This window comes from Tenrec ecaudatus, chromosome 4, assembly GCF_050624435.1.
Source record: "Tenrec ecaudatus isolate mTenEca1 chromosome 4, mTenEca1.hap1, whole genome shotgun sequence".
NCBI lineage: Eukaryota > Metazoa > Chordata > Mammalia > Afrosoricida > Tenrecidae > Tenrec > Tenrec ecaudatus.
Window position 1 is genome coordinate 59,509,250 of NC_134533.1, and position 12,818 is coordinate 59,522,067.

General features: G+C 46.3%; 1 protein-coding gene across 2 annotated transcripts in view; it reads left to right on the forward strand.

Annotated features, from left to right (window-relative positions):
- GALNT18 (polypeptide N-acetylgalactosaminyltransferase 18) overlaps window positions 1–12,818 on the forward strand; it is a 373,528-nt gene that overhangs the window by 318,831 nt on the left and 41,879 nt on the right. For both annotated transcript variants that reach the window (XM_075548442.1, XM_075548443.1), the window contains one exon: window positions 2,820–2,915. In XM_075548442.1, the coding sequence (XP_075404557.1) occupies window positions 2,820–2,915 (96 nt within the window). The remainder of the gene's footprint in view (window positions 1–2,819; window positions 2,916–12,818) is intronic.

Sequence of the window (12,818 nt, forward strand, 5' to 3'; positions counted from 1 at the left end):
AATAAATAGAATTATGTTTTTACAAAAAGGAATAAAGAAAGACCTGGTGATCTTCCTCAGAAAGAGCAGCCCCCTTCTGACATCCACAAGGTCACCGTGAGGCAGAATCAATTCAATGGCACTGGCCTGGAGTGCTTTCTGTTTGTGTTTTAATAAGTGCTTGCCTAAGAGAAAAGGCAGGAGAAAGACTGGGCTCTCTAATCCTGTCCACAGTTCCAGTCCTGTAAACCCGCACGGGGTCGCTATGAGTCAGCATTGGCCCAATGACAGTGAGGAAGAAAGATGGGTGGTGCGGGGAAAGCCTGGAGCGGGCCCCACAGCCAGGCTCAGGGGGAGGGAGGCCCCCAAAGTGTAGGATAAGGTGAGGCCCTGAGGAAGAGGAGGATGGAGTCAGGCAAAGAGAGGCCACAGCAGCTGGAGAAGCATCCTCACCGAGGGCCGGCAGCACTACACACAGGGAGGTGAGGCAGCGCCTGCTACCACCCCAGTTTCTTCATCTCTTAAGGAGCTAACACCACCCACCTGGCTGAGTTATTTTGTGGGTTCGACGAGATAATGCCCGGGATTCACTTCACCTGGTACCTGGCACACAGCCGCACTCAGAAAGCCAGCCTCCCGGAATGGCTCTGGGGAAGGTTACAGCCCTGATACTAGCAGCTCACACTCGTAGCTCATTGGCTACTTGCCAGGCTCAGCGCTGAGCACTTGTGAGTATTGTTTCAGGTAATCCTCATAAGGGCCCTGGGAGGCTGGGCCCGTGAGGATCCCTGGTTGGAGAGAAGGAAGCGGACCAGCAGGTCGAAGGTTGCCTCGTCCAAGACCACAGAGCTAGAGCCAGAACCCCGTCCCAGTCTGTCTCAACCACTTCAACAGGCCACCTGCTTGATGGGGAGAGGTGGCCGGGAGCCAGAGGGCACGGCTCACCAGGCAACTAGCCCCTCACCCAGATGCACAGCTTCTGAACCCAGGGGAAAAGGAAGCCTGTCATCAGGCCCCTCTGGCCCTTCTCTTGGCAATAACCGCAGACCTCATGGTTGAACCGCGCCCCTGACCTTAGATGTGACACCACCCATCTGTTCTCAGCAGACATCCCATGTGTTCATCCCTCGCATGCAGACAAGCCACACGGAAGCCCATGTCCAGGGGGAGGGTCTGCAGGCTAGATGCTTGTGGGCCCCCTGCCTGGGGTGAATGCCTTGGAATTTGGGATTAAGCTGTTCTGGCTTCAAAGAAGCTCTGGGGGCGACTTGGCTTTGTTCCCTGGCAGGAGCAGGGCACACACGTGCCTCTGGTTATCAGTTACCTCCAAGGCCCCTGAATTGAGTTCGCTCCACTCCTGCCACAGGCATCCACACTACAAACACCAGCCACTGGCCCCCTCCTGGCCGCCTTCCCAGTGGATGACCAACTGCAGCCCATTGTCCTGCCTTCCCTGTTTCCTAGCCCCCTGGTAAACTGAACAGAGCTTCAAACCAACACTTGGTATTGTGGTTCGGGTGGAAGATGACAGCACAGCTTCGCTTTCCCTCCAACAATGCATGCGCGTTTGGTTTCGTGACAGTGCAGCCGATGCCCTCGAGGAAACGGCCCTCTTCCACCTCCTCCCCGGGTTCCCTGGAGCCACGCATCCCTCTTTCCCCTCCTTCCTGAGTGTGCAGCTTTGTTTGGGGGCAAATGCTGCCCGTTTGGGGCTTGTGTGGCTGATTGTACTGAGCAGCTCATTCCTCCCTGGTGGTATTATTCGCTGTATAGGCTTGTTTACTGGTTGGCAGAGAGTTGATCTCTGGGACACATCCCTTTTGATTGCCAAGGACGACACGTATTTCAGCCCGCTCGGGTTAGGGAGGTGGAAGGTGGAGACCGCAGCTCGGGTTAGGAAGGTAGAAGGTGGAGACTGCAGCTCTTTATGGTTGCAGGGGCGGGGTGGGGGGTAGCTGGACAGGGAGAGTGCCCAGCTGGGAAGCCACTGGAGCCGCAGGAGGGCACAGTGATCTCTGCTGTCTCGCAGTCTCACGTCTGCTCCACATCTCCTTGATCACAACTGGCGGCTCTGCTCACACTTGTTTCAACAGGTCCTCCCCTCCTAGATGTGTGAGTTCATGAGCCAGGGACCGCCACCTCCTCGGGAACTCTACTTCTCTCATATAGACTCCTAAATGGCAAGAAGGGAAAAAAGATAGATAGATAGATAGATAGATAGATAGATAGATAGATAGATAGATAAAGAGAGAGAGAAGGACAGAAGGATTGGGGGCAGAGACGGTGGGGTAGGAAGAGACAGTTAATTAATAACTGGATGGAGACCCACCATAGTCTACTCAGGTGACGGGTGACCATGGCCATGTGGACCAGACTGCCCTTTCCAAGGGTTAAGAATGAAATTGGTCAGACATCGCCAAGACTATGGCTCCTTGGGCCCCTGAGTATATTCTTCCACCAGATGTTACACACTTTGCCTAACACCCCCTGTTCCCAGAGGCAGGGGTCACTGAAGACCACCATGCCACTCCTATGGAAATGAAGGGAGGTAACAGCTTAGCCGCATCATGTGTGTTATTTTTCCTCCATCTTTGCTATCAAAATATAGCTTGCTGGTTAACTAGATATGAATGTGTTCTCTTCCACGGAGGCTAGACTTCCCTCCGCTCCTGAGGCAAAGCAAAAGCTGGTGTTTCTAGTCTCCCACAGTGTTGAAGGGGCCTTGGGTGGATTATAGAAATAGAGTGGTGCTCTATGGAATGCTTGTTTCTCCTGAATTCACGCATTTGCTTTCTCTGTCTCTTTTTCTTTGGCCTGGCCACCTCTCCTTTGGTGTTCAGCTGCAGAATTCCCTGAAGACCGATTTGTGTCTTGACCAGGGGCCAGACACAGAGAATGTTCCCATTATGTACCTCTGCCATGGGATGACACCCCAGGTGAGTCCTCTGGGAAACCCCAGAATGGGTGTGTGTAGTGTGGGGAAGCATGTCATGGCCACTCTGGGTCTAGAGGCCAAGGGGCTGTTCATTAGGAAGTGTCTTCATGAATAAATGACTTGCTTTGAAGGAGGCTTTGGGGAGTGGAGCTAGGATGCCAGGAGGGTGTAGAGCAGATGGAACAGGGGTCATTTCTAAAGATGGACACTTCCTGTGGGGAGGTTAAGGGGACATCATGGTCCCAGTTCTGGAAGCCAGTTCCTCCTCTAAAGCAAGGAATCCAGTGGCCTCCGAGCATTTGGGAAGATCCACTCGCCCCTCAGAGTACTTTAGGAGCCCCCAGCTTCATCCTGAGTAGATCATAGCAGGAGCAGCATTCATGGTATTGGGAGTCCTTTCCAACTCTCTCGATCTTTTCCTGATACGGAATGGAGGGCAGCTACCAGGAAAATAAGGTACCCTGAAAATTTTCACATTCACAGTCTGGGTCTCAGAAACCCAACGAGAATGCCAAGACACAGGTAAGAGAAGGGGTCTATTGGCACAGTACAGCGGATACTTTGAGTAGCCATTGTCCTAGAACACCATCGATTGACCTGCTCTGGGTTAACAACAGCTTGAGAGTTTACTCAACTCCAGAAAAGCAATGATAAAAAAAATCCACTTTTTGTATCTAAGGCATGAATATTCATGCAATTGTAATCTAGTGTGTGATAGTACAGTTAACTGCCTATGCCCGTGATTCAAGAACAGGATGATGTTTATGTCACCTAGTGATAGAATACTAAGATTTGCAAGAAATTTCCATCATGGCCTTTATATCTTTCTGTGAACTGAGCTTCTATGCAATCCGCTGCTGACCAGCAATTTATGGTCACCAATCCATACATCCATCCATTGTGTCAGCACATTTGTACATTTGTTGCCATCATAATTCTCAAAACATTTACTTTCAACTTGAGCCCTGAATATCAGCTCTTCATTTTCCCCCTCCATCCCCCTACCTCATGAACCCTTCATAACTCATAAATGATTATTATTTTGGCATATCTTACACTGTCCGATATCTCCCTTCACCCACTTCTCTGTTGTCCATCCCCCAGGGAGGAGGTTATATGTAGATCCTTATAATTTGGCTCCCCCTTTCTAGCCCCCACTCCCTCTCCACCCTCTCGGTATCACCATTCTCACCACTGGTCCTGAGGGGTCATCTTCCTGGATTCCCTGTGTTTCCAGTTCCTAGTCATACCAATGTATATCCTCAGGTCTAGCCAGATTTGTAAGGTAGAATTGGGATCATGATAGTCGGGGGAGGAAGCACTTAAGAATTAGAGGAAAGTTGTATGTTTCATTGTTGCTACCCTGCACCCTGACTGGCTTATCTCCTCCCCGCAACCCTTCAGTAAGGGGGTGTCGAGTTGCCTGCAGGTGGGCTTGGGGTTTCCACTCTGCACTCACCCACATTTTCAATGATATGATTTTTTTGTTCTTTGATGCCTGATACCTGATCCCTTTGACAGCTCGTGGTCACACAGGCTGGTGTGCTTCTTCCATGTGGGCTTTGTTGCTTCTGAACTAGATGGCCACTTGTTTATCTTCAAGCCATTAAAACCCTAGATACTGTATCTTTTGATAGCAGGGCACCATCAGCTTTCTTCACCACATTTGCTTATGCACACATTTGTCTTCAGTGATCATATCAGGAAGGTGGGCACCCACTGATAGGATTTTTTGTTCTTCGATGTCTGATACCTTGTCCCTTCTACACCTTGTGGTCACACAGGTGGTATGCTTCTTCCATGTGGGCTTTGATGCTTCTGAGCTAGATGGCTGCTTGTTTATCTTCAAGTCTTTAAGACCCCAGATGCTATATCTTTTGATAACCGGGCACCATCAGCTTTCTTCACCACATTTGCTTATGCACACATTTGTCTTCATCAATCATGTTGGGAAGGTGTGCATCATGGAATGTCAATTTAATAGAACAACATGTTCTTGCATTGAATAAGTACTTGAGTGGAGGTCCAGTGTCCATCTGCTGCCTTAATACTAACCTATAAATATATGCACATAGATCTATTTTCCACCATCCTATATAAATATATTTACATATGTACATGCCTTATTTAGACCTCTATAAATACCCTTTGATTCCTAGTTCTTTCCTCTATTTCCTTTTACTTTCGTCTTGTCCCACATGATCAGTCTTCATTTGGGAGGCGGAGGCGGGGTTGAGGAGGCAGTGTTGACCAACCCAGGGACAGGGGAGCAACAAGTAATCAAAAATTAGTGGCAAGGAGGGTGTGAGAGACCTGGTAGGGATTTAGCAAGGACAACGTAACTGAGAGAAATTACTGAAACACAAATGAAGGCTGAGCTCAATGACTATTTTTATATAAGCATTTTAGTAAGTATCGCTTGCATATAGAAAACATAAATTGTAAGAGTACAGTTTACTACAGAATTTTCATAGAGGATTAGAACTCATGTAACCAGTATTTAAGAACACCTATTTGTTGCCTTATACTTTGCTTGATTTTGAGCTTATATAAGGAGGCTCATAGGATATATACTCACTTTGGCTTCTTTCCTTCATTATGTTAGTACTTTGTCCATTTTTTCTTTTAGTCTGTATGATTCCATTTTATGAACATGCCATAATTCCTTGTCTAGCCTCCTGTAGATGGACATTTGTATTGTTGGCCACGTGGTCCTATCACGAGTGCTATTGTTAGGAATGTCTCTGTTTGGGCACACACATTGTAAACACTTATGTTTAAAGTCAAAGCCAAACTTACTGCCAGCGAATCGATTCGGAAGCACAGCCACCCTCTAAGGTCAGTTTCCAAACTATAAATCTTTGTGGGAATAGAAAGACCTAAAACATCCTTCTACTGGGTACATAGAGCGGAAGGTAGAATTGCTGAATCAATTGGCTAGCTTTAATAGACAACAGCTAAACAATATTCCAAAGCTATTGTACCAATTTTCATTCCCACCAACAGTATATTAAAGTTCCAGTTGCTCTATATCCTCATCAACTCTTGATAGAATGGCCTGTCTTATTAATTATAGCCATTTTAACATGGCAGCATAGTGGTATTACACTGTGGTTTTAATTTGCATTAAAATGCATGCATTTGCATTTCTCGGATTACCGGTGCTGTTGGGCAGCTGGTTTTCTATCCCGGACATACTCCTCTTGTTCTTCAACATGAACCACGGTTGCCAGGTCACAAGAGCTTTGATGTTGTTGTAAATGCCCTCGCGGCCTCCTTGTACATATGATCCGGGAGATGCTGGGGAAATGGATTGAGCAAATCTAAATGAGGACCCAGAGCCAGGTTTGAGTGTTTATCTGGACCGCTAGACAAATGGTGGCGGCTGTCTTCGGGATGGCGGTGTCAGCTAAGCAGAGACTGCCCGTTTCCCAGCAGTGCTGCAACCGGGGGCCATCCCAGGCGTGAATTGTGGCTCCGGCTAGCGGGGATCCCAATTCTAGTTTGGAGGTTTCCTGATTGTGAAGCTTTGGGCAAGTTCATAAGCACAGGTATTTTTCTTATTTGTAAAACATAGATTAAGACTAGCATCCATCTAGGGGGCTGTGAAGATTCAATACCTGTGCTGTGTTACTGTTGGGTTCCAACTCCTATTGACCCAATGTACAACAGAAGGAAACCCTACCGGATCCCGCACAAATGTTGTTATGTGGAAGCCCATGGTTGCAACCGCTGTGTCACTCCTTCATATTGAGAGCTTCCTCTTTTCTTCTGCTGCCCCTCTGCTTAACAAGCTCAATGTTATTTACCAGGGACTAGTCTCTCCTGACAACACATCCAAAGCACGTGAGCTGGAATCTTGCCATCCTTACTCGGAAGGAGCATTTTGGCTGTACTTCTAAGACAGACTTGTTTGGTCTCCTGGTAGTCCATGGTACTTTCAATATACTTAGCACCATAATTCAAGTGCATCAAGTCTTTGGTTTTCTATGCATTGTCCACCTTCCACATGCAAATGAGGCCATTGAAAATGGCTTAGGTCAGGGGCACCATAGTTCTCAAATGATATCTTTGTGCTTTAACATTTTACAGAGATCTTGTGCAGCAGATCTGCCCAATGCAATAATATGCCATTTGACTCTTTGGTGCTTCTATGAGCATTGATTGTGGATCCGAGGAAAATGAAATCCTTGACATCAATCTTTGCTCTACGTATCCTGATAGTGTCTGTTTATCCACTTGGGAGGATTTGGGTTTTCTTTACATGGAGTTGCAATCCATACTACAGGCTGTAATCTTTGGTTTTTACAGAGTCTGGTATCTAGTATGCGTTCAATAAGTGCCAACATTCATACTGGTATATTAGTATTATTACTACTCATTAAGCTCAATTCCTGCTCAGGGTAAGTGCCTTTAAGATTGTAGCCCCTACATTGGGCTGACTTAGTTTAACCTCATGCATCATTTGCCCTGGGTTTCTGCTGTCCTCAAAGCCTACCATAGCCTGTTATGCCTCATTAATTTACTATGACAGCAGAGAGGCAATGGAGTGACAACAAAGGTAGTGAACTGGCTCTCAGGCCAATTTCAGCTAGCTCAGGTTAAAGAGGGGGAAAGATAGATACCCAGGCTCTTGATGGGCAGAAGAACTGAATTTTTTTTGGAAGAATGGATTTTATTGAGGATTGACTTTACAATAAAGTGCACAAAATTTTAAATGCCACCCAGATCAAGATAGAGAAGAATGCCCTCCTCCCAGTGGGTTTCCTTGTTCCTCCTCAACACTCTGCCCAAAGATAATTGATTAATTTAATCTGGGACAGTATTGTCTGCAAAATGGGTGAGCTAGACTGGGCCATCTGAAAGCCTAGCTCTTGCAACCAACACTTTATCTACCACCCGGTTGGCCTGGGAACCTTGGAGTCTGTGCTGAGCTTGCCAGGATGTCTGGATGCCACTTCCATTGATGCTTCTTAATGTGGAGCTGCATGAAGTCTTACCCGTCCCCAGAGCTACAAGAACACTCATGCAACAAGGCCATATATGAAGACCAGTTCCCAGTTTCCCTCTCCCACCAGGCTTGTGGCTGAGATGCATCAGTACCCAGAGGTCCGGAGGCTTAGGACCATTCTCAGCCTTAGGTACATTTCCCAGAAGAGGGAGATGGGACTGTGCCAGCAATCTGTTCAATCTGGCTAGACCACTGAGTTAGGAGATGCAGAGAGCTGGATCAGCCAGGAATCCGGGGATGAGCAGTGGGGAGGGGCTGGGCTTGTGGTTGGAAAGGCATCTGGCACCAAAAGCCCCTGCCAGCCCTCAAGCACTCCATTGACTCATGGAAAAATTTGGGAAAGATGTATGCATGGGCACTTTCCCGAAGAACAAGGTTGGGGGGACATCTCAGAAGGGCATATAGCTGCAGGCCCCAAGGATCCTCTGAATTCCTCAGACTTGATCCTAATCCGACTTCTCAAGTAAGCATTTCCCCTCCTACCGGCAGCCTTTTAGCAAAATCTTTCTGGTTACCATGGCCACAGAGGCCCAAGGAAACCCAGAGAAGTTCACCTCTGAACAGCAGGATTACCGCACTCAACTCTGCTTGCTGTACCCCGCACAATTCCAGGACAGGGCCACTCATACTGCTGCCTGGGAGTAGCAACCACCCAAGGATCGACGGCCTCTGCTCCCACATCACGGATTCTTTCTCCTCTGGACACGACACCGTGCTTGACAGGAAGCATGAAATGCTGCCTGCCAAGTGATGATGCCGCATGCAGTGACTAGGAACCAGACTATCCAATCACCTAGTGGCCATGGAGTCAGTTCTGACTGTGGCGACCCGTGTGTCAGGGCAGAACTGCGCTCTGGAGCAGAGGTGTCAAACTGGCAGCCCAGGGGCAGCAGGCGACCCCCGAGATGATTTTTTGTGGCCCGCAATGCTCTGAAATAAAATGAAAATAGAAAAAATTGTTATGAAGAATATAGTGCTTAAGGGAGACGGAGGCAATACCGTACACACAATTCCCTCATTAACCCTTTAACTGCAGAAGGTGAGTCTATGCGTGGCCCAGTGCCTTTCGTGGGGGCCTGTGGACATGGATAAATGTGCTGACTCAGTTCTGGGGACGTTTGGAAGCAATATGTCCGCCACTCTCAGTGCCACGCCATGTACACAGACCCCATGAGTGAAAAGGTTAAAAAGAGCGCTCTGGGTTGTGCTGTGATGGATCACACCTATTGTCAGCACGAGTTCACATTTTTAGAGGGAAGCCATTACGATTGTGCATCACGTTTGTCAGCGGTCCAACATTTTGTGTTTTTCACTTTGTTATATTTTCCCGTTACGACACAAGATGTAAGTGAAAACTAGTAGGAGGAAAGCGCTGGCAAGTTTCAGGTAAAAAAGAATAATTTTAGTTTTATAAATAGATAAAATAAAATAAATGTTTAAATAAAAGCAATTATAGAGGGTTTTCATTATCCTATCCATGTTCCTGAAAACTCACTTCAAAATATAAATTTAAAAAAAATTGTAAATGTGATGTGGCCCACGTGAATCTTGCCATTTGCACCAAATGGCCCGCATTTCATTGAGTTTGTCTCTCCCCTGCTCTCGAGACTCCTCACTGACTTATTTTCAGAAGCAGATCACAAGCCTTCTTTCCAAGGTGGCCCTGGGTGGACTCAAAGCTTCGGCCTTTGGTTAGAGACCGGAGTACTAATCGTTGGCATGACCCAGGGACAAGAACAAGACAGCAGGGGCTCAGATCACCAATAGCTTTCTTTGATGATTCCCTAATTTCATTTGTACATCAGTTTCCTTACCTACCTACAAAATAAAGATTATAGTCGTAGCTACCTACTAGGTTTGTTATGGAGCTTACCTACACTGATCTCCATGAAGCATTTAGACAAGGAATCGACACCCAGCCGTCATTCAGTGCATGGTGCCTATTATTATTGTTGTTGTTACAAAACTGAGAGAGAGAGACTCAAGACCATGCCCTTGAGTTAAACGAAGTGGACTTGCTTAGCCTGTAAAAGAGAAGATTTAAAATCCTTCCAAAATTTTAAGGATACAGCTTTTCAGCTGAGTGGGAAGAAATTCTGATCATCTCCAGCAATTGTGGCCTCTCCATCATCAGACGGATCAAAGCCAAATTTGGTTGGCAGCAGCGATACAGGGACAATGCACAAAGGAATCCAATGCCCTCTAGAATCCTAAACTAAGGCATCAATAAGGGTACGCTTAGCCTGGAATTCATGAACTATTGTGCTGAAAATTCAGCGAGTGTCTTTCTGCCACGTGCCTTTTGACCCCAGCGGGCAGTTTTGAATCAGTAGACGTGTCTATCCTCAATGAAGTTTGTACTCTGAAGAGGAAAATGAAGAATTCCAATTACCTTCTCTTTTTTTTCCTGCCACAACCAGGGCTTGGGCCCTCCTCCCTTGAAAATTGGCTAGATCAAGAAGTATTGCTGCTAAAGTTCGGCTTCACATACACGTGGGTATTTTCTCAAGCCAAACGTGTGTGTGTGTGTGTGAGAGAGAGAGAGAGAGAGAGAGAGAGAGAGAGAGAGAGAGACAAGCTCACGCGGGAATGTGTTTATTTCATTGGGGGGTCTGCACAACACAGATCGAATCTCTCTCTCTGTCTCTCTCTCTCTCTCTCTCTCTCTCTCTCTCTCTCTTTCTCAGAGAGACCCTTGCTTAGAACAAAGCTTGGTGTAACTAATCAAATTAGTGAGGTAAAGCTGCTGGGAAGCATGCTAATTGGCTAATGAGTAAACGTAACCATTTTATTTAAATGAACAGCAAATTTCAAAGCAATCCTCAAAATAACTGAGAATATTAGCTCTAATTAGTGTAACAGCCTGGAAAATTTCTTCTGATGATAAAAGTACAATAATGGAGTCTCCCCACAGACTCTTCATTTATCAAATCAATCACTTATTCACGCACTCATTCATTCATTTGCTCATGTGGTAAACACACATTGAATATTGTGTTAGGACAAGAGGGGAGAGACAGAGCTGGGCTCAGGTCCTTGACCTGGAGCAGCCCCATCCAGAGAGGGAGGCAGACACTTAAGTAACGACACTGGGATGACGAACCTCCCTACTCACTGGCCTCCAAGCCCATGAAATGAGAGAAGGAGGACAAACCGGAATCTGAAGACGTCTTCCCTTCTTTCTGCCGAAATCTTCTAAGCTATAAAAGATGGTAGTGGTGACTCGGCAGGGTGGTGAGGTGAGGGAGGAGAAAGGTGAATTCTTAACTAATAGAAAAAGAAAGGTGAAAGGAGCTTTAGTTTTTCCTCAAGTCTTGGAAATACTGAAGGCGGCACATGTATGCTTCAGGAAGTGCTTTTTTGACTTAAAAATTAGAACCGAGTCTGAAATAAGCTATCTTAGCCAGGAAATTAGCTCCACATCAGATCAGGTAGCATTTGATCAAGTAGCAAGGTTACCAGCTTGGAGATGGACTTTGTTGCCTTTGCTTTTGGAACCTTCTGCATTGTTTTTCAAGTTCTTTATTGCACACACACACACACACACACACACACACACACACACACACCCCTACATGTCTGTATAGATGGATGGCTCAAAAACAAAACTAACTGCGCTGTTGAATTGATCCTGGCTCAGAGCAACCCTGCAGGGCAGAGTAGAATTGTCCTGTGGGATTCTGAGACTATGGAGTAGAAAGCTTCATATTTCTCCCTCGGAGATGCCAGTGGTTTCGAACTGCTGACCTTGTGGTTAGCAGTCCAATGCATAACCACTACACCACCAGGGCTCCTTTGTGTAAATTGATAGATAAATAGATGGAAAGAACTTAGCGATTTCTCTGTTTCCTATCTGCTAACCATTCTCTAGATTAGTAGAAGCATCTCACTCGCCCTTGGGGCCATAATGAAACTGCCCTCCTCTGGCTTTGCAGGGCCCTCCAATGGCAGCAGAGGGCATGGATGGCTTCTCTTGACCCACTGCATGTAGCCCTAGATCTTTTAAGTAGCATCTCAGAGACATTTGTAAAATTTTCTCACTTAAAAAATATTTTTTTTAAGTTGGGGAAAGGGAAGGGAAAGCCAACAAACCCAGGGACAGGGAACAAGCAGAGATCTAAATTCTATGGCCAGGAGGGCATAACGTACGTGGTGGGGTTCAATCAAGTGCGATGTAGCTGAGAGGAAGTACAGAGAACCAAATGAATGTCGAACATGACAGTGGGACAGGAGAAAAGTCAAAGGAAATAGAGGAAAGAACTAGGAGGCAAAGGGCATATATAGAGGTCAAAATACAGGCATGTATATATGTAAATATATTAATATATAACCATAGGACTATAGGTCTATGTACATATATTTATAGGTTAAGTGTTAAGGTAGCAAATGGACATTGGGCCTCTACTCAAGTACTCTCTCAATGTAAGAACACTTTGTTCTAATAACCTGGCATTCTCTGATGCTCACTTTCTGACACGGTCACTGAAGAAAAAATGAGTACATAAGCTAATGTGAGAGAAAGCTGATGGTGCTCAGCTATCAAAAAATACCGTGTCTAGGGTCTTAAAGGTTTGAAGGTAAACAAGCAGCCATCTAGCAGGGAAGCAACAAGCCCACATGGAAGAAGCACACCAGCCTGTGCCATCACGGGGTATTGATGGGATCAGGTATCAGGCATCAGAAAACCCAAAACAAACAACCATTTTGATGTTGATGTTGCGAACGACAGGGGTCAGAGTGGAGACCCAAAACCCATCTGTAGACAACTGGACATCCCCTTACAGAAGGGTCACAAGGAGGGGATGAGCCAATCAGAGTGCAGTATAGTACCCATGAAACACATAACTTTCCTCTAGTTCTTTAATGCATCCTCCCCCTGCCCCCACTATCATG